Source organism: Larimichthys crocea, chromosome XIII (genome assembly GCF_000972845.2).
Source record: "Larimichthys crocea isolate SSNF chromosome XIII, L_crocea_2.0, whole genome shotgun sequence".
Taxonomy (NCBI): domain Eukaryota; kingdom Metazoa; phylum Chordata; class Actinopteri; family Sciaenidae; genus Larimichthys; species Larimichthys crocea.
In genome coordinates, this window is record NC_040023.1 from 32,434,965 (window position 1) to 32,457,996 (window position 23,032).

General features: G+C 40.1%; 1 protein-coding gene across 2 annotated transcripts in view; it reads left to right on the forward strand.

Annotated features, from left to right (window-relative positions):
* Positions 1–23,032, forward strand: part of LOC104924713 (mannosyl-oligosaccharide 1,2-alpha-mannosidase IA) — a 187,542-nt gene that overhangs the window by 68,992 nt on the left and 95,518 nt on the right. For both annotated transcript variants that reach the window (XM_027287354.1, XM_027287355.1), the window contains exon 2: positions 14,672–14,768. In XM_027287354.1, coding sequence (XP_027143155.1) covers positions 14,672–14,768 — 97 coding nt within the window. The remainder of the gene's footprint in view (positions 1–14,671; positions 14,769–23,032) is intronic.

Genomic DNA, 23,032 nt, shown 5'->3' on the forward strand with positions numbered 1-23,032 from the left:
GCTGTCAGTCTGCAGTTGTAATCCGACCTATGTACTGTAGCCGTGACTGGCCGACTGTTTGCATTTGCATCTGTTCGAGCTCAGTGACTTTGACAATTATCTGTTTTTTTAAAGTTGCATGTCAGCAGGCCAAGCGTATGCATCTGTGTATTCCAAAGAGAACTATTGTTAATGTTAATTTGTTAATCTAGTCATGATCCTCTCAAAAGCTTAGGCTCCTATTGTTTTTAATTGAAGATGATATTTGGGGGATTTACTGGATGTGGGTTGCAGGCAGGGGGGCAGATGCCTGTTCTGCTGTGTGTGAATGGGGCACAGGATAAGGATGTGGAGGGTTTATTGTCTAAGCATTGAAATTGGCTCTTTCGAGTTGGGATTTCATTAGAGTCAGAGAATAGGGCTGTCAAACAGTTCTGGCAAGGTGACTGATGTCTCCCCGCTGCCTCAATCGGCAAAGAAAAAGAATATATAACGGCTCATGTCTTGTCAAGAAGCACAAGTGACAAATGAATTATGCCTTTTGTTTTTATAGTCGTGCTGAGCCCAACTGTGCATTTTTTTCCTGTGGCCTATCTTTGTTGCCATTGTTGATTGTTGTAGTTAAGGCGGCTATACATTAAGATCACCACAGTCTTAATTAAGGCTAGGCTACTTGACAGGCCAGATCAATATGTCGGCCGATATTGCAGATATATCTGTGCATGTAAATATGTCGACAGATAAGTAACTAAGTAAATAAGTGAGCAGAAAGTAAGCAGCAGTATAGAAATATCAAAATCGAGCATCTGTATTGAAACACTGTCAGTCTGCAGTTGTAATCCGACCTTTGTACTGTAGCCGTGACTGGCCGACTGTTTGCATTTGCATCTGTTTGAGCTCAGTGACTTTGACAATTATCAGTTTGTTTTTTTTTAAAAGTCGCATGTCAGCAGGCCAAGCGTATGCATCTTGTGTATTCCAAAGAGAACTATTGTTAATGTTAATTTGTTAATCTAGTCATGATCCTCTCAAAAGCTTAGGCTCCTATTGTTTTTAATTGAAGATGATATTTGGGGGATTTACTGGATGTGGGTTGCAGGCAGGGCGGCAGATGCCTGTTCTGCTGTGTGTGAATGGGGCACAGGATAAGGATGTGGAGGGTTTATTGTCTAAGCATTGAAATTGGCTCTTTTCTGAGTTGGGATTTCATTAGAGTCAGAGAATAGGGCTGTCAAACAGTTCTGGCAAAGTGACTGATGTCTCCCCGCTGCCTCAATCGGCAAAGAAAAAGAATATATAACTTTCTTCGACCTGCGTTCATACCTCAGCGAAAAATGCATCTTGCATTTTAAATTGCTGGTGTCTGAGGATGATAATAAATTAAAGACATGTTCCTCCAAGAGGTTACTTTGCTTATCTGTACATGTGGCGTCTGCAGACCCAGTTATTAAATTAGAATTTAGGAGGTCTGTTGGTTTCTTTGCTCGCTAATGGAAGGCAGCGCTTCGCTGTTTTTATCCATTTCATTAAGTGCTTCTTTCATGATTTATGGTTTGTGTAAGGACAGTAAGGCACCGGTGGTGGTTTGTTGTTTCTGTTCAGAAAACTGCAGCCGACATTTTTATTTGGAAAATAATGTATTGCAACAATAAATGATCTCATTTCTCATTAATTTTATCTTATTGGCCTGCATCATACTAATCAAGTTAAGCTACAGCACAAACGTTTTGGTATGCAAATCGTGTTGTATCAACAGAATTGTAATAAATGAATTGGTTTCATTGCTGTTTTCTGCACAAACGCTATTTTAAAGAGGCAAACCTGCTCAACCAACTGACAACATTTGATATCCAAATTATTTTTTCCACTCCAGAGAAGTCACAAATTTAAGATGAAAGAAGTGGCAAGGCTGATCATCTTTGAGTTCAAAGGCTTGCCTCTGTGTTTGAAGAATCATATGAGGAGGGAGAAAAAGGTGTTTGAAAGCTCCCAGCCTGTATAGGAAGGGATCAGAAGAAATTGAAACATGGTGTGAGGCTCTGCCAATGTGATAAGCCATTAGCGAATGTGTTATGTGAGCATTTCGTTCAGTTTGTTAGCAAGGAGACACAAAGATTTTACACTTAAGGCTTATTACAAATGCTTTTCTGTTTCCCATTGGTGCCTCTCCTCTCAGCCAGTGTGCTAAAACTATAACGAATGCAGCAAACTTAACTGTGAAAGTCTGGAAGAAGAAGTCTGGATCTGTGTCAATAAGAAAGAAAACAAAAAAATCCTGTTTGTTTATCGTCAGAGCTCAGGAGAGGGAATTCTTGTTACAGCAAAGCAACCTAACAATAATGATACTACTTTGAAACAATAAGGCAATAGAAGACATAGACTGTACATAGAACTCAGTAAAGTCTGAGATAAGGACATTAAGAAGTAACTTATATTAAAACAAAATCCAATATAACATTAAGTACAAGGCTCTGCAGGAATATTTTAAAGTACGTCCATTAATTGCATATGGAAAGGATTTAGGACTGCAATTCGCTTCCTGTATTAAATGTCAAAGTGGTGAAAAATGGCATCGACAAACACAGTGAGTGATGCCTTGAAGTTGCTAAGTTTGTCTGGTCTAAAACCCTGTCATGTTTGACAAAGAAAAGCAAATATTTTAGTTGAATAATCAACTATCTTGTTGCGTCCATAACCTCAAAAACTAAAGGCGGCCCGGGGCGTTGATTAGCATCCACGCCATGTACGAAGACTCAGCAGCGGCCCTTTGCTGCATCTCATTCTCCATCTCTCTCTATCTCTCTCTCCACATTCCTGTCACTCTTCAGCTCTCTATCAGAAATAAAGCTTGAAAAATCCCCCCCCCCCAAAAAAAAGGAGCCCCGGGGTTAGATATCTGGTCCGGATGCCTTCTGGGCACCTTTAATTTGCAGGTTTTCTGGGCATGTCCAAGAGATCTCTGGGGCAGATCCAGACATCTCAGAATTCTTGGGGGGATTATATAGCCCATCTGGTCTGGGATCACCTCAGGATCCCCCCAGGAGGAGCTAAAAAAAACATTGCTGGAGAAGAGGAGAGGTCTGGAAGGCTCTGCTAAACCTGGTGTATTTGTTTGCCGTCAGAAACGCCCTTCGTCTTGGCTCTCTGTCAGAACTATATCCAAGCAATCCTGTTTGCTACCATAAAAGTATCGATGTTTGGTACTTTGTAATGACGAGATCTTCCTTAGTTGACCCCTGTTTGCACATATAAACAACAAAAACATTGAGAAGATCAGGGAATGATATGATTGTGAAGCTCTCTCTCAGCAACAGTAGCTGTCTGAAAGGTTTTCTGATCTCGTATACCAACCAGTGCTGCAGACTGCAGCGAGGATGCTCAGCTCACCACGGGAAGACAAACACTAATGCCTGACACACTTCACCAGTGCACCAGTTATTTGGAGGTTGTGTGATTTTTGGTTTGTGGTTGCTCACCTGAACGTAACACACCCCATGTGCTCTGACAGTCTGTTGAGTAAAATGACAAAACAGTTCATTTGCACACTGTGCTGTGTGTCAGTTGGTTCCAGGTGAAATTAATCTAAAAAATGACACCAGGCAGGTGACACTATTAAAAAAAAGAAAAAGAAAGAAAAACAGGCCATCAGTCTCACTTCATCTGAAATGATCCTTTGTGGGAATCCAGCTCTCCTCATCTTACCTTGATAAATCTATTAATGCTGCTCCCTTTTTCTCTCCCTGGTGCATTTGAGCTAGGCCTGATCTACTTGTATGTCTTCTTGAAATAACTCCTGGTAAAACCGTTCCCCTGGGTACTACTCACTGAAAACACCTACAGATGGGTGCTGAGGCCCGTGGCATTGTTTGAAATTTTCTACAATGGAAGGTCATTGTAGATTCATTTCTAATAAGCATGCTGGAGTCAGCATCATGATCATCACAAGACACTCTTAGCATCCCAGAGTGAAACCCTATCCCCAGGCAGCCCACTCAAATTGGCAATTTCTCGCAGACAAATTACTTCCCACTCCTCGGTAGGTCCTTCTTTAGCTACCCTCTCCCACTGCTCGTCTGTCTTCTGCCTTACTCTTTTTAATAACGTTGTAAAACGTCTGTAATGGTTTATATTTACTGTCACTAACCCCTCATTTTCCACATCATCTCTGCAATTTCATTACAAGCTTGTCTTTGAGGACGGAGCTGCTGTCAACAAGTTGACACGAGATTCAGAAAGTTAGGGGAGAATTATTGGGTGTGCGCTGTTTCTCGTCAAAGTTCCTGTTGCTCCACTCCAAGTTTAGAGTCCACCCAGCTCTGTGCTCCGTCAGATTCCTTGAACTTGTCTGATAGGGTCTATTGATCGGGACTGCTCAGTGATCCGCGGAAACTGAAAGGATGGAGAGCTGTTTGGAGCCTTGGAGAGTTCCTGTGCAGACAAACAGCACTTTTAAATGTAATGCACTGAAAGAAAACACAGCTCCACTAAAACAAGCATTAATCCAGCGTTTCAATCAAGTTGTCACTCAGTAATTGTACGCGTACTCAGCATTTCGGCAGCAACTTCATCTTCATTTACATACCGAGAACATTTTGTTGGACCTTTTTTGAAACAATTGTTCTTTTTAATTCGGTTTGTGCTTACACCAACAGTATGTTCAAGTGGACCACTATACACTATACTTTATCATGCATTCATTAGGTAATTAAACTGACTGACATGCAGTCACCTTATAAAGTTCTTCAGTTGGCAAACGATTGCATATTTCAACCCATGTGTCCAGCAGACACAGAGCAACACTGACATTCATTTGAAGTTGTGCTGTCTTAACATTATATATAGTAAGTTCATCCATTGTTAATGGAGAAAATATTGATTTGAGCAGCTTTACGTCGGTGTGGAAAGTTTTTTTAGTAGCAGTTAGATGCAGCTTTGAAAACCTTTTCAACTTGCCTGTGATGCTCCAGAGACTTCCCAACTCTTAGAATATTTAGAGTCTCTCTTTATTTCAGGTCTTATTTTCCAAACTAGTGTTTAATTGGAAAGACAAGTTCTTTAAAGTGAGTTCTGTTTTTGGAACAGATTTGCTCGCAGCCTATTTTGCCCAGTGATTTTGCACAGCGATGACGGTGTTGATCCGAACACCAAGCTGCAGAAACATCCATGCATCCATCATCTGTAACCGTGCATCCTCATCAAGAGTCACGGTGGGGCCTTGGTCCTGAACAAAGGATTTTCTTATGATGCCTGATTAATTGCCTGAATAATCAACAGTCTGGTTGCAGGGGACATTTCTGGCATGCCAAACATTTTGGTTTACTTCCAGCTTGAGCAGTTCAGTAGTTCGATTTCCCACATGGCTGCTGTCAAAAGGCTAAATTGTCTTGAGACAGCTGTGATATAAAAGCTGAACTTGAAGTGAACACCGCAGAACAGACTGACCATATTGTCTGCATCATTCAGCTCTCTGCAGCTCAATATTTTTGTTTCTTACTTTCCACTCACAGTTGAACACTACAAAGAAATGCTGCCTTTCTCTCTTTTTGCCAATCATGTTTGAAACTTTATTGGGTTTGCAAGTGGACAAAAATGTGTTTCTTATATCAACTTCCTTAAATACAGTTATGAGTCATAGTTAGGTCTATTCACATCTCTATTGTCATCTCTCTCTTTCTATTCATTACTTATCATCAGCTGGCTCTACTGGGGCCATTTAGGCACGTTATTACTCCGAGTCTACCTCCCCAACAATTCAAGACCCCGAGTCCAGACATTTTAATAGGCTCCTTGTGGCGATTCTCTCTTTCCTGGCATGAATCTTTCATGGCGCTTTGGAACTCTCAACCCACCAGTGGGAGACACTCAGGAGACGACTTGGCACAGGCCACATATCTCTCCTAATGATCCGTTTTGGAGAGAGCAGTGAGGATACCTGCCAGAGAGAAAGAGAAAGAAAGAGAGAGATAATATGTGGACAACACCGGAGTGAGTTTACATTGTGAAGACTTACAGTAATGTAAATACCATTAGTTCAGATGTTAACAGATGGATATTGATGGTTTGGCTTGAAAATGAGGTGAATGAAGTGAATTCTCTAGAAATGATGTGCAAAAACAAATGTAATGCTCAGAGCTCAAATCCAGGTGTCTGCATCAGTTTGCTTAAATTATGCAGCTGCAATTTTAATGTACCAACGCTTGCTGACTCAATTATTTTTAGTTATACGGACTCTGCAGACATACTCAGAAATCTGTTGTGTTTTTGATGTACAGGTACTTTTGCATATTTGTATACAAGATCATGATTGTAAATAGTCCTTCAACCTTTTTGCTCCGCTCAATGCAACTCAGTAATGAAAAAATAAATTCAATCAAGGATGTAATTTCTACCGGGGATGGGAGTTTTGACCCTGTCACTTTTGTGTTTTCAGGTTTGATTTTCTCTCACGGTCCACATGAGAGAAGATTTGAGTTCATAAAAATAACGATACAGTCGGCTTCAGTTATTGCATTGACGAACAGCTGCGAGTGCTTTGAAACTTTTCTTTGCCATGGGTTTCGTCTCTCAGGCTACGTGCAGGCTGCTCTTGTTTGGTGACGGTTGTTGGGCGTTCCTGCAGCCACAAAGGCACACCTGTAGGCACTACTCAGGGCTGAAATGGATGTTTATGGGTATTAAAAATGTTTCATTTACAGTTAAAAATCTATTTTTAAAGATGCTAAAATGAAATATCAAAGATGGCACAGAACTGGGTCAAAGATTTGTAGTCAAGATTGATCATCTATCAGATTTGATCTATTAATGAAACTAAACATGATTTTAAACAGGACTGATATATTAACAACTACTTTGAGCTGATTTGGGGATTGATTCCACACATTCATTAATTCCATGCATGAATGATCCGCCGCTCAGTCATTGCCTGGTTGTCCAACTTTGGCTCTTGTACTGAGACTTGCTTGTAATTGACCACGGTGTTGTGCTGACTCAGGATGAGATCTCACTGGCCTTCAGAGACCTACAAGGCTCCATCACCGTTTACCATAAATGTGGTTTTAATAGGCAGGAAATGGCTGTGCTCCAGGACAGGTCTAATACTGAAATCTGGAGGAAGTGTGTGTGTGTGTGTGTGGAGGGGGGAGTGAAGGTGGGAAGTTCAGAGAGGAAACGGTGGAGGAAAGCTGATTCTGTGTCTTCTCTGCCAAAGGTCCCCTCGGTTTCAGGTGATGACACAGCACCTCGTTAATGCAGCGGCGTCTTGGGGCTGCCATGCCAGGGTGCCGGGGTGATTTATTATCCATGATCCACCCAAAGCCTCCTCAGATTAAAGGGAATGCCTCGCCCCCTGGAACCAAACATAACAACTGCATTACAAAACGTGCAGGGTGGGAAAGTGTCAAGCGGGCATTCAGGCATGCTTCATGTATATTTATAAGACCCCTTGTTCATGCGGTGTGAAATGATCCGTGTTGTTTTAGCTGAGAAAGAGGTACTGTGGTCAGTTCTGGTTTACACACAGTTTTGTCAGTGTTATGAGAAGAGAGGCAGCATTCTGCATTGAGCTGGCATTTGACAAAATGAAATCAGCTTGTGTGTAGCAAAAACAATGAAGAATGGAGTCCTCGTCAGCTTTCTTTCACCGACCGGATGATGCTGAGGCTCAAACATGTGAACATCTTCTGCTTATTCTTCTTTTTCTTGCATATTTTATCTTTTTAACTTGTTGTTACTCACTATGGATTGTAGATATGCATCTGTGGGTGTTCTATCTTTTAATATATTTTATGTTTTTTGTATTAATTTCATAAGATATGCCATTTAATTCTACTTTTTTACGATGCCTGAGCATTGTCTCCAACAAGTATATTAGTTCTAAAAGTTTGACTGACTGAAAGCACATTTAAATATTCAAAACGATGGCTGATTGATGGCAGATCCTTTCATTTAACCCCGTCATTATATTATGATGTGACTGCTGTCACTTTTGGATTATAGTATGATTTATGCCATTTTTTAAGAGTATCTTCCCTCATCAGGATGGCTTTTTGTTGCTCTAGGATAGATTATAAACCGTGCCAGTCAAAGCTGAGATTGATCAATCAGGTTTTCTTTATCTTATTGTCACTTTTAAGACACGACATGCTTACATGCAGAAAGCTCCATATCAGTTATGGGTGGATTTTTAAACAGTCGGAGTGAGGAGATGATCATGAAACCAACTTAGGAAACTTGGACACTGGTTTGCTTCTGGTCTCATACTGCATGCCGTTTGATGAATGCTCTTATCTGAAGTGCCAGACGGTACCGCAAGTGAGTTTATTTTCAACATGGACGGCCCCAGTGGGACTCGCACTCTTAACCCTGAAAGTATATTGCCATGTTGTATGACCACTACACTGCAGCTCTTTAAAAAAAAAAAAAAAAACGCACTAGAAACCAAGAAGTCTGAAAGATTTCCTGAAGGCTTATTTATGTTTGCAACTTCTCCAGCATCTTTCTTTTTCTGCCACAAAAATAAGATTTTATGGTTGAAAAATGAAGCGTACCTTCAGCTACGTGCGTGAGAGACTGTGGGTCTGTGCAGTTTCTCGTTTTGTTTGATTTCCCGTAATTTTCTGAAAATTTCTGAAAAAGAACACGCCGAAATGCAGCTTAGTTAGCAGGATGCAGCTCGGTTGCTGCCATCTGCTGCAGCAGTACTAATTGTGTAGTGTTACATAATGTTGTGCGATTAATGATTTTTGTCCTGCTTTTCTGTCCCTACGTACAGATAGCACAACAACCACAACTTCTTGATCTCCATAGCCTCTTTAACTTTTGAGCACTTAATTAGGTTTTATATTTTTGGTTTATGTGTAAAAACGCACAATATGTAAATATTTCACACACATTTAATCTGAATCTTTCCCGTGTAAAACATTCACTATCATTATATTAGAAACGTGGTGTGCTCTGAGTTCCCACGGCGGGGTTCTTTGAAGAAACCCACACAGCTAGAGACCGTGGTGATATCAGTGGGGATGAGGACTGTTGCTGTGCCTTAAGCGGAAGATCTGCTCTAATTAGATGTCCAGAATAAGCTACAAATTGTTCAGCCCACCAGTTAATCTCTGTATATCTACCTCTCCAGGGCCACGTGGGGGCCACTGAGTCCAAGCCCAGCTGCCAGTACCATGTTTACGATGAACCAGTAGTAGATCTTCACTGGTGGTGCAGCCTATGTCAGCCCCACACTGTTGCCTAATTAGCTATAACCACAGTGGGTGTAAATTCTCAAGCCTACCACAGCTACACAAATCTGAACTTCATTAAATTGAGTTTCTTTTCCTGTAAAATATTTATTCTTGCTTGTGCAGAAAGTAGTCGGTAACCCATTTTTCCTGCACTTTTCACCAGTGTCTATACGCACTGCAACTCCTGTGCAGAGTAACCTTGACTTGAAATCAAAGATTGTCATCCTGAGAGCCCAGGGAATGGTTTTTATGTAAAACCAAAAAGTGGAAACAGCAGATGCTCAGTGTCAGCTTTAAAATACAGCAAGTCTTGTGGGGAAAAACACGTAGTCATACTCTTTGGGAATAACCCCACGGGAGAAAACTCAGCACATTTGTTTGCGGTTACTGCGGATCGCCGTTGTTCGATTTATTAAGACATTAGCACAATCCTTTATTCAGAAGACTTCATCTAAACTCCAGATTCAGGCTTGTTCCTCTGGCAACATCTCATTATGCCGTTTTCGTCCTCCGTAACAGTACTTTCGGTTTAAAAGCTGCTCGTTATCTTTTTTTTTTGCCTCAGAGAAACTTTCAGTTCAGATCAACACTGCTGTGTGCCAGATGGTTCTTTACCGCTGCGTCATCCCCTTAAATTTGTTAAACATGGACCTTGTTGGCTCGTGTTTGCAGTGACGGATCAAACAAGCTTTAAAAGCCTCACTACTGACCCGTTGTGACTGTGCTGCCGGTTACTGCATATCTAAATTTGTTAAAGAGATTTCTCAACTCAAACAAAACCGCAAAAAGTGACCAACTAACTCCAACTTCAAGATCCTCTTGCTGACAACAGGGCTTTGAAAATGCCTTTTCTCCCTGTCATTCTTTCATGACTTCTTTCTATTCTGTGCACGTAGGCAGTCATGGAGGAAAAAAAGAAAAGTTTGATCACAGCCTTGAGTTTTCAAAACGTATTTATCTATTAGCAAGACCAACTTTGTCCTTTGAGTGAATGCAGACCCACGATTTCAGTCAAACAACAGAGGTTATAAAAGTTATATAACCAAGGTTTCATTATTCATGAAGGCCAATTCGTAACCCTGTGGCGATAATAGATTGTACCATTGACAGAGTCTAAAGCATGTAGATGAATTTCTCATATTTTTGAACTTGGTGATGCTAAAAAATGTTAATTTCAAGCTTTTAGCCCTTTTAACGTTGACACAGCAGATTGTCAATGTAATTTTTCATGCTGTACTTTATCATACTCTAGTTTTTTGTCCTCAGAGAGGGCCTTACTATTGTTCTTAATGATGCAGAGGAAACACTGCAGACCAGTTTGCGGTCCGGGGCTGGGATTTTCTCGGAGAGGTCATTTCCTCCCGGGTGTTTACGACCTACTCCAGATGACCAACGCATGGCAAAGAATAGCTCTTTTTTGAGATGACACAGATGTTCATATGGACATGCTTTATTTATAGTTCTGGTGGATTTAAATAGAGATGAAGTAACTGGTAAATTGGGCTATATATTTTTTACTCGAGGAAAGGGAAATGAATATTGCAGCAGTTTCGGGATTTTCTTGCCATGTTTGTGTTGGATGTGAAACCGTCTCCTCCTCAGGGAGTTTTAAAAAAGCCCTTTGAGCTAAGGCAGCGTTGTGCAGCTGCTTGTGTTTCTTTCATGAATCTGCTTGATGTTGTCTGACTATCTTTGAGCGCACGACTTCTGACCTGAGGTCTTTGTATTGGCAAGTTTTATCTCTGGTCAATCCCTGATTCATTTTAATCACTAGTTCTCTGTTCAATTATTGATCGTCCAGTGTCTAACAACCAGCCAATTAGTTTAACGAAAGAACAGGTCAGTGTCGTGTCAGATCATGTCTGTGTTTTCTTTTTGTGCCCCTGGAAATGAATCTTTCATCTACTTGCTCTCTTGGCGAAGCAGCGTTGGGGGGTGGCTTGCTCGGCTGTGGCAGCAGCTATTGATTAGCGACGTGTGTGTTGTGATGATGGGTTGTTACACCAGCAATCCTACGGCTGTTTGACCCTGGGTCCTCCCACACTTTCACTGTCTGCAGCACACAACAGCGGGGATGTGAAAACACAATGCCAGATATCTGTTTCCCTCCAGGTGACTGAAACCGCTTCAGTATGTCGCAGCAGGAGGCTGAGCTGAATATTCTCATGGAGTGTGAGTTTGATCGTGCTCACATTCTGGTGTGAAAACACAGCTTTGCCTTGTGCAGAATATCTGCAAGTCTCGAGAAAGCAAATCCAGTTCCCTCAAAAAAAGGACTAAGCCTGTTAGTTTTCACATGTTTTTGGATCAGGTTAAAGAGCTCATCATACATTACTTCATTCTTTTTATCCTGCTTATCCATATCATAAAACACACACGTTGTTTTTAATCATGCCTGTATAGTTGCAAAAATCAGACCAGTTTAAAGTTGTTTATCATCTCTCTCTGTCCTGACATACCATAATAACATAACAACATAATTAGCAGTCCAAGGCTGCAACAAGATTTTCATTAATAATTATTATTTTGATAAATCATCTATAAAATGTCATAAAATACTGAGAAATAGAAAATAAGATTCAAGAAGGTGACTCCAGCAATTATGTATTACTCTCCTTTGATAAAAGGCCATAAATTATATAAATTATGACACATATTATGAAAATATTTGTAGTATGTCAATTTCATTGTGATTGATTCAGTGGTCAAAACCAATTTATTGACCTTCAACCAGAGTTTTGATCAATGATTATTAATTTTCGTCACTTATGATGCAAAATGTGAAATATTGACTGGCTGCAGCTTCTCAGATGTCACGATTTGCTGCTTTTCTGATGTTCGTCATCAGAAATTGACAACTAACAGTTTTAGATCATTGACAAAAGAATCAATTTTAAGATGTCACCTCAGGCTCTGGAAAATTTTATTCTGTGTTGACATTTTAAAGATTAAACAATAAAAATTATACGTTAATCAGTTGTCAAAGTTAATATGAGTTGCAGAACCACCTGCATTACATCCTTTTTTCGAGTCATGTCACTGATGCTGCAAGTTTACATTCTCTGTGCCTACAGTCATGCAGTTTGAGCACACCAGCTGCCTGTTTTCTACTTTCTCCAGAGTTTATTTAATGATGATGGTCGCAAAGTCCTGCAGGTTCCATCACACCATTTGATCATTTCTGCAAAGACCCCATGACAAACTGTGTCGGTAACGTCCTTCAAAAGAAACGAGGAGGGACACCGAGTTCTAACATTTACCAAATCCCACATTTTGAGCCAACACTTTTTTCTTTTTTTTTTCCTATTATACTTTTGTTCTTTGGCTTTTAAAGCCTGCCGAAGGAGCGAGACAAGCTGGCATTATAAAAGATGGAGTAAGTTTCAAATAAAACTTGAGACATTTACTGCTTTTTTTATTCTGCTGGGCTGAACATTCTGTCGGGACACAATCAGACTGGCACTATATTTTCTCATTTATTTATGTTCTTTCAACTCTTTTTGAAGAAAATGATAACCTTTCAAGATATTACCACCACAAGGTGCATTGGTGCTATAGGCTTTAATCATACTGTGTGCTTGTTTCTCACATTCTGTGAGATTGCTACTGCATAGGTTATTGGTAATTCTTTGTATAAATGGCAGGAAGGAAGAAGCACTGTTGTTTTCTCCGATTTGATGCCGTATTCATGGAGAAAAACAACAAAAGAAAACAACAGAGACGCAGACTGCGTCACTTCTTCTGACCTCACCGTGCTTTAAACAGGCACAGCGGCTTCAAAATAGTTTAATTACATTTAATTCACCTGTAATCAAATCTCACCTCTGTGACGTGCTGTTTATCTGAACCTGAAGGACATTCATTTAAACTGTCTTTTACCAAAAAACGCTGGTTGTTTAAGGGTGAAGAGTGGCTGGATTTGTTCTTTGAGGTGTCTATAATGAGCTTTTTTTTTATTAGATTGGGAGGATTTTTTGCTGGAGGCCTTCTCAGAGGTAATCGGATTCGTGTTGTCTTTCTCGCAGGCTTTTGTGAGCACACCTCTGGAAGGCGGTTGCAGTATTGATAACAGCGATGACGACGTGTAACTCTGAAATCCAGAGAGAGGAGAAAAAAAATCTAATCCTAGACAATCTGTCCATCTTTCGTCAGATTGCACGGAGGATGCCCAATTTCTTCATGTTTGTTTTTATTGTTCTGAGGATAATTGAATTTCATGAACACGTCATAGTTGAAACCCCTCGAGTCAAGTGTATATTTGTAAGCTCGCAGTTGGAATTGGTTTATTTCAGACCTGTATTTGCATTGTTCATGTGTGTACACCGTGGCATCTCTTTGATCATATGAAGACGACATTGTCTCATTTCTTGGCTGCCATAGCAGTGATAGCTGCTGAATCATTAGGAAACACGTCTCATATGATTGCTGCTCTATTGTCATACATGGAAGACTTCAATGCAAACTAGAAGATCAAGAAGTGAGAAGCCCGTTTTCATCTGAGCTCATTTCCATACCAAGAACATGAGAAATAAAGACTTTTTATACATTCAAACCTGTATACTGTAGCTGATGATTTACAATAAAATGTTCACACTAATACAGCTCATATTCTTGCAGCGTAGCCCGAGGGCTGTCTGTATTGATTGGTCCACCATTTTGGTCCAGAAACTGAAACATCTTAACAACTATTTGCTGTATTGCCAACACATTTTATGCAGACAGTCATGGTCCCCTGAGGTTAAACCCTAGTGATTGTAGTGTTCTTCAAAATTTTCAGTCACATCTTTATCTGCTTTATGAACAAACACCTAAAAATCTAATGACGTGGGTCTTTGTTCTGCTTCATGATTTCTATTTGATCATTCCTGATGCGATCTCTGATAGATGGAGATGTTGTTGGTGTTCTTTTGGGATGTGCACGGTCTATATTTCTTTCTGTAGTTTTCTTTGTGGATTAATTTATTTGATTAATATTAACCAACCTCCCTTTACATGCTTCTAAGCTGATTGTAACTGTGTTGCTGTAGGCAGAGATGCATCGATCATCTTTAGGATCACAGTTGTTTTCTTACACTCTGTTTCACTGCATCAAAAACAGTTTCCTGCTTCTCTACAAATCACACCCAGATCATTTTTTGGAAAGAATACAGAGCGTCAGTTTTTAAAAATTCTGTTTTCAAAGATGTGTTTTCATTTATTGACTTGCTTTTCATCTACTGGCATCATTCAAGCTTTAATTTAGGAGTACAGTAGCTGCAGCGGGAAATGTCAATCTTATTGTTGTAGCTGTGTGGTGTATGCGCGTGTTAATTGTGTGCTTGTCTTTAATCCAGTCTGATCAATAAGCTTTCGCTCCCTTTCCCTTAAGCTATAACGATTTAATTACATCTGGGTTTGGAGGTGGGTTGCTTCGCTTTCAGTCCAGTGACCAGTATGTCTGCCCTCTGTTTGTGTTGCAGATGATGAAGTTTGCCTGGGACAACTACAAGCGCTACGCCTGGGGCAAAAACGAGCTGCGGCCTTTGACGAGAAACGGGCATATCGGAAACATGTTTGGTGAGTGTCAACGATTTGCTCGAGGATCTGAAGGCGTAATCTTCTGAAACATATTTTCTTTTTCACAATCTGTTAACATTTTTTTAGTACACTAAGACAGACTAGAACAAAACAGGGTGAACATTTTAAAACGTTTCAGTTGAATGATCTCTCTTTAGCATAGACTACCAGCCTTAAACTTGGAAAAAAATGGGCAAAACTTAAATTAATTTAGAGAAAAACGGATCAACAATTACTCAGTTTGTCGTGAATACTTTTTTCTTTCTTCGGCAAACTCTCACAAGTTCACACAAACCTTTTCTAGACTTTCACAAGGTTAGTTGAGCTGCAATTTGTGAAAGTTTAAAACACAAGCGAAAACTAAAGTAAGAGTAATATCATCAAGTTGTCATTAAAGAAACTGGTTCCCTCGAGTGGAATGGAAGCATGTTTGTTTCCCTGTGAGTCAGGGAAAGAATATATTTAAGTATTTGACATTCTGCTTCACACAACACTGGCAATTTAAAAGCAAATCAGACATCACAAGGAAACTAATCTGGCCAAATGAGGAAAGGCAGGCATTGCAACATTGCAGGCTGCCCTTCAAGCTGCATTCAAACCAAAAACTGTCTTCAAAGTAAAGAAACCAGTGAAGTCATTTGAATTTCTGAGCATATAGCTGATGTTTTGATCTAGAGAGGAACAACGGGGGAAGCACTGTGGTGGACAATGTTGTGTCATACCTGCAGCCACTGAATGATTAATGATCTGTGTATTACTCTCTGTGCTTTGCTTCAGCCCCGGTTTGCCCCATTTGTCACTGTTACCTTACTGCGTACAAGCACACAACTATTTTGATATTAAATAAATGTTCAAGGCATTTATTGAGCAAAAATGCCTAAAATTATTTCTTTAATATCTTCTCCTGCGTTCTCAAACACGATTTTTCTTTTCTCTTTTATCTCTTTTCTGTTCTCACAGTTTTCTGACATTTTAAATGATGAATAAAAAAAAATCCTCACAACAAATCTTAATGAATGAACTTCATACTTAATCTTCCATTCTTTATCTGTGCTGAGCTGTTTGCTGAGAGGTAAAATATGGCACACGTGTATTCGCCTCAGTAAGCTTTTGTCACCACATCTTCCTTACCTTTCACTCAGCAGAGGAAGTCTTACAACCTGCCAGAGGTGTCACAGTCTCTAATTGAAGCCAGATCCAGAGAGGTCCTCAGGTCCTCTGCATTGGAGCATATCAGTCAGTTCACACCAGTAAGCCAGAGGGAAATCCCATAGAAAAGCCCTTAATAAAGGGCGGATCAGCGCTTAATAAGACTTGGACGGGCACTGTCTTCCTCTCTCATCTGTAGGGACTCAGGATTATTAAGGTGATGTTTGTGAGCTCTTTGCTGCTCTCATTGCCTCAAGGTTGCCGGGTTCATAGCCGAGAGGGGTCCTTTTGAAGAACTGTCCTGAAATCGAGTGACGGGATCTTTTATTTCAAAGCAACCATTTTCTGATGAAATCCACCAAAAATATCATAAAACACTGAGTTTGCATGTTCAGAGCAGCTTTTTGTCAAGTCAGAGCATCCATCCACGACACTGCTTTAAACAATCAGTAAGCTGCATTCAGGCGTTTTTTCTCTCATCCCTGATAGTTAGATGTACAAAGAATAAGGTGATAAAAACCTTGTACACACGCCGATGAAATTATGTGAGGATTTGAACTGAACTGTTGTTGAGTGAGATAAAAGAATAAGTGAGAAGATGTCAAAGTGGATCTGATGAAACTCAGGGACGACCACATAAATAACCAACTACTTTCAAAAACATTTCACGATTTCAATGGCACAAGGTGGTGCCGTGGCGAAGCCTCGTTGTGATTTATAATGCACAGTTTATCTTCCCCACATTTTATTTCATCTTTGTTGCCTGATGCATCCTGTTATATTCAACAGAACGTCTTAATTTTATGCTTTCACTGTGCATTACCTGCATCAGTCACCGAAAATTGATTTTCCCACTCACTGCTATTTATTGTAATAAGTTTTGGTGATTGAATTGACTTTTATTCCATTTGATCGGTGCAATATTTTGTTTCCGAAATCCTACTTTTGTCGAATGGCCTTTTAATAAGCCGTAAAGAGAGGAGATCTGTTGGTCTTCCTTCAGGTAATGTCTCGTGATAAGTTATCAAGGCATCTTGTACCACTTGTGATGTAAAGCATCATCATGAAGGAACAGCTAAGTACTCTGAAAGCTAATGGACTGTGCTGTTGTCAATACTAAAACTTTAGGAATGATGGAGGCGATGATGGAGTCGGCTGATGTGATTTGTTCGCGGTAAAGCTGCGTTGACAAATGTGACTGCTGGAGGGCAGAAAGTGGACTCACAGCAACGAGCTTTGATATCAGCTAAATTGATAAGGCAAACACGTGTAAATAATAGACACTACAGTACAAGTAGAAGAATAGCAGCATCCCGTTGGTTCTCCTTCTGAGCTACCCAGCTCCAGTTTTAACTGGTTTGCTCCACTAAAGCTGGATATATATATAATGACTCCGGGGGGTTAGCAGCAGTCCTGCTGGAAATACCTCAGCTTTAAGTTTTGATTTATAGCTCGGTGTCTGATTTCAGCGTGATATCATCACTGCTACACAACATGGCTGCATCACGCTTTAATTATCCTCCACAAAGTAACTGAGTTCACTTTGTGACATAGAGTGATGATGGGAAGGTTTCGCACGATGTGCGTTACTGAAAAAGGAAAGATTACTGAGTCTTTCTTCAACATATCAAAAATCTTCACAGGCGTCAGTCAGTTCCAGGGAAAACAACAACAACACACAAACAGGCCAAGCTGAGCAATCATAGATATCACATAGATACCACACAGAGTGGTATCTCCATAGAAACCAACAATATACGTGCACAGGCTCTGGAGAAAAATATCTTGGTTCCATTGGCTTGTTGAACACTTGGCTTTCTCTACCAGCCACTCATTTACACAAAAGTGACTCAACCATATGGAGCGGCGAGTTAGAAATTGGATGAAATCAGCGAAAAACGCGCTGTAAGACACAAGCTGCTGCATTGATTCGGATTTGGACAAGCAGTACCGGCAAACCTTTCACATTAGAGGAAAGAATCTCACTCAATATAAAGCTCTCCAACACATTATGCCAGGAAAAAAGGGGTGACACGATTTTGTATGAGTTCTGAATAAATTTATAATAGAAAATGTCATTTTATATCTCGCATTGAAGCTGCACTGTTCGAATAATTCTGCCGTTGGGGCTGAATTTTTTCATAAAGTGCATAGTACAATTCCTGCAACTAATTGCCATCTTTATCTGGACAGGGCAGCTATCCGCTAAGTAGTGTACCTTAATGCAGAGTCAACCGATAATGCAAACAATGAAATCTGGGACAGAATAAGCTATTTGTTTGGCAGGAGAAAAATAGTTCAGTCTCAAAAGTGTTGGGGGGGGTGAGGAATGACTTCGTGGTTAATCCCATAAGCAAATATATTTCCTTTCTGTGTAAATCTGGCATCATTTTCTGCTCTTATCCTTGTTTGCCTCACAGTGTATTATATATATGAGCAGCGAGAGAGGTGGGGGAGTCAAAGGGAGAGGAAGAGAGAAAGGGCATCGTGCTAGCGAGTAAATGTCACATTGTGAATGGTGGTGCGGGAAGCCAGGTATGAAATTGGATGCTGTGTTCTTTAATTTAATCCCCGGAGTAAACAGAGATGTGGCAAGATTGGATCTACAGTTAGCGTTCGCATCAGAAGCTTGTCAATATGCTCTGATGTCGTCAGAACATGCCTTCTGCTCTATACTCAAAGATGCACAACCACAGGAAAGCGGAGAGAGAAGCTTTGCTGCCGTTCTTTCCTTCTCTGGCATGTTTTCACTCATAATCTCCCTTCGAGCCCCCCCATCCACCTCCCGATTTTCTTCTATTTTTCCCGTAATCCCTCTCTTCTTTCCTTTGTCATGACCCTCAAGGCTGGAAGCGGCACTCTTTATTCTTTCCTCTTAACCAAAGTTGGTCGTAATAGACTCTTTCTCTCATTTCCCTTTTGTCATTTAAAATACATTATGTCTTTTAAAGCTTATTAAAAGTTCCTCTTGCTTGGGGCAATTAGAAAGCGAAAAAAAACTGGGCTATTTACAGTACTTTCAGCAATTCTGCCGCCTTGTAGGATCGCGTGGGAGTTCCCACGCAGTGAAGAACAGAAACTGATAGGAGGGTTAAAATATGCGCATTGATGTTCTTTTTTCCTCAAGATAAAAACTTTTTGATCATAGTAAGCATTATATTACCATAGTTTTAAAAATGTAATGTTTAAAATATTGCACTGGAAAGCTTTAAATATGTTTCAGAGATTTTTTTGGAGGGGGTTGCCGATTGCTCAGATATAAAATATTATTTGGTAGCTCCGACATCTTCATGTCAGGGTAATCATGTCAAGGGAAGACGTCAAGCTCAGATTGTAGCATCCAGATTTAGAAATAGTCATGAGTTTGGTAAAATATGGCAGAATTCAAATGCTATATGTTATGTAATTTTCTATCCTGAGGTTACAGTAGGTGCCAGTCTATCTCAACACTGTGGTGGCCAGGGTCAAAGAGACCTATTGCTGCCTTCTTAGACATAATAGATAGCTTGATGTTGACGGTCCTATCGGCGTAAACAGACATCTGTGTCTCCAGACTAGAATATGCTGACAATAACACCTCCATGGGTAAAGACATTCTCTTTGACCAATTCTGTGCATATAGTATTTGTGGTTTTATCTTGGGGTTTAAAGTCGATCCACCAGGATGAGTTGGGCAGAATGTGAGACCGACTCAGGCACTTCTGATGAACTTTGAGAGTGTCTCTAATTCTCCTTGATCAAGCGTCAATAAATAATACAACATAAGACGTCAGAGGCTCCTGAACACTTTCTTCCCTCCTGACCTCACCTTTGACCTTTGACTTCAGCAATTTCAAAACACTATAGATGAACAGCTGTTGCTACACACAAAATCATGTAAGAGAGGTTACCATTATTTTGGAGAGTAAAATATAAGGACTAATTTAACTTCAATTTATTAACGACATGCTGACCTCTATGTTGGAAAAGTTGATCTCTTTTTTAAAGAATACAAAACAATGTGTTTTTCACTGTTTACAGAGTGCTGATGTGGAGAAGTTTCTGGGTTCATGCAGGTTTTTGTTTTCCATTAATAAATTCTATCCATATATTCATACTTAAGCTTAGAGGTGAAATCAACTGTGACCCAGATAGATTTGGTTTTTGCACAGTTAAGTATTTATTATTTAATTTATTAGGTATTTATTCATTCTAAATCTCTTAGCTGGAGGTATTTATTGGTATTGAAATAGGAATGGTTTTGTCAAATAACTGCAACTGTAGGGATCAATGTGCAGCTTGAGATTTCAGGATACATTTTATATTAAGTGAACTTTAAATTACATTTTTTTTAAACCTTCAATAACTGGGTTTGGCTACTTGGAGTTAGCGGAAGAAAAGCTGTAAACCTAACATTGACCTGTCATTATCTTTTAAGTAAATATTTGGCAAATTAGCTGAGATTTGTTTACACATCAAACATTTGTATATCCAGCAGTTACAGAGCAAATCTATGTGCGGCATGTTTCTGGTAATCTCTATAAACAGATATCTCCATATGAATGCAGAATCTGTAGGCTAGGGACCAAGACTTTGTAGTCTGTGGTTTGTAGTCTCTGTAGTATTGACCGATCAAGTCTAGCAGGCTTTTGAATATCTTGGATATTTTCTGGATGTCCGTGAGCTACCTGAACCTTTAGAAACACTGGTCATCTAATTTGTCATTAGATGATACCCGATGGGCTCCGAGGTTGTTGTTGGTCACCTGGCAAATGTAAATTCACTCTCTTAGCTCTGTTTTAGATCAAAAGATGTGAACTTTTGCTATCATGGATGATTTCATTTGGAGACAGAGAGGAGGAGGGGGTCAGGGAGGTATAACATTTTGAGGAAAGGCACTCCTTCGGGGGGAAAAAGTCAGATAGCTTGGGGCAAGATGTGAAGATGTTTGGAGCGTTTTAAGACTTAAGGCTATTGGTACTAAACTCTTATGTGTAGATATGAAAAGAATTAAAAGAGTGTGGGAAAAGTGATGCAAAGTCATTTTGGGACACTTGTTAACTGTGCAAGCCAAAGCCTTCAGTGTTGTGAATTATTTTCGATGTTTGGCTCCCAGAGCTCTCATGCCCTACTTTTATGAGAGCTTTAACTAAAAGTATCAGCAGTGATGTTTTATATATTTCCAGCTTATCTCAGAGCAAGACCAAACTGAGTCCTCAGCCTTGAATTTAAATGATGTTCAACACAAACAGGGCATTATACTGGAGAGGTAATATAGTACGTCAAAGTACTAAACACTCAAGACTCGCCAAAGACCTTGAAATCCACTGCTCACTAAACAAAGGTAAGCAAATCCAGGCAAAAATCTTTATTCTGAATCACTATTACACTGACATGTATGGATCTTGCTTTTAATTTCATTGAATACTTTTTATAAACCAGGTTGACTTGTTTGTGTGTTTACAGCATCTTTGTGCACCCTTTTGTAAATCTTGCCATTCAACACTGTATGACTGGAAGCAAATCAGGTTGGACAGATTGTTCGTTATTAATCTTTTATCACCAGAGCTCTATAAGTGACGGCTGTTTTCTCTGATCTGAAAAGAAAAGGCTATTCACTAGAACTCTGTTGTGAAGGAGGAGGGCCTGTGGCTCTTGGACACTCTCCAGGATGCGTTCGTCTTCTTTTCTCTTTGTTACCAGCCTGGGAAAGAGTTTGAGAACGGCTCTCTCAGGTCAACTCTGTCTACCCATCTAGTGTCCTTGAGACTTTAGTCGTATTTCCCAGTCCCTCTTGGCTACAACAAAGATGTTGGAGGGAGATTAATTGGCCTCCTGTGCTAACCTCTTGTAAGGCATGGTTAGGCATGAGGGTTTCAGAATGAGCTGCACCACAACTTCACACAAACAGCCACAGACCCCAAGATCAAATCCTCACTTTGTTGTTCCACTGGACTTGAGAAAAATAAGATGAAGTGATGACCAAGATCTCTTTTGGATTCTGTTTGTGACAGCAATCACCACGGGCACCATGGTGGCTTTGTAGTTTCGGACTTACTGAAATTCAGAGAGTAAGAGTACTAGAGAATGAACAATTAACAACAGAGTTTAATAAATTACGACATGACCTGATTGCAGAGACATTCCTTGAAAGAATAGTTTACATTTTGGGAAATAGGCACCCATTCAAACAGTGTTAGCTTTGGCTGCCATGCAAGGTACCAATTCCTCATTCGTTTGGGAGCTAATCATTCGTACACATTGACACACCAATGGCGCAGTCTTCCAAACCAACAGTGCAGTCTTTGGTAGTAATTTTTGGTTCAGTATCTAGCTCAAGGACACACATGCTGAAGGAGTCAGGGATCGAACCGCCGATCATCTGATTAGTGGACGACCCGCTCTACCTCCTGTTGAATTCAACAACTTTGGTTTTACAGGGTTTATATGCCTATTTCATGCATAGTGAATGTCACATTCTCCGCTGTGGCCACCACAGAAAGTCACTACGACCATGACCATGAGATTGTCCAACACATTATCCTATAAAACCAAAACTTTTCGTTTTGAAACGTGTTAATTAATGAGACTCAGAAATGCCGATTGTCAGATTTTCTTACCTCTGGACATTGCTAGGCTGTTTCCCTCTGTATCCAATTGTGTCCAGTCTACTTTAATATTTAACAAAGGCGTACCTTTTCTTCCTCCTTTTCACATGACTAGGTATTTCATTCTTATTAGAGCTTTTCATATAGTATCACTTTCTCCCCTCACTATGAAGGAAAAGCTGACCAGTCACAGAGCCTTAATGGAGGATTAAAGAGATGTTCGTGCCTCTGTGAACTACGTCATTACCCCTGTGCCTGCATATGTGGGTCACTAACTGAAGCACACGGCGCAGTAAATGCCAAGCCAGAACCGTACTCCAGCAGATGTTGGGACAAGGCTTCTGACTGTGCTGGAAAAAGAAAAAGAAGAGATCATTACATTAGGTGTCACAGCTGCCCCTCCCTCACTCCAGAGATTTTTCATCAACAATAGATGTCCTATGGCTGTTTAAGGTGATTGGCCACATGCTGCTATTCACAATTGCTCTCCAGCTCTCTGCCCCTCTCTTACAAATGAAAGCTAAAAAA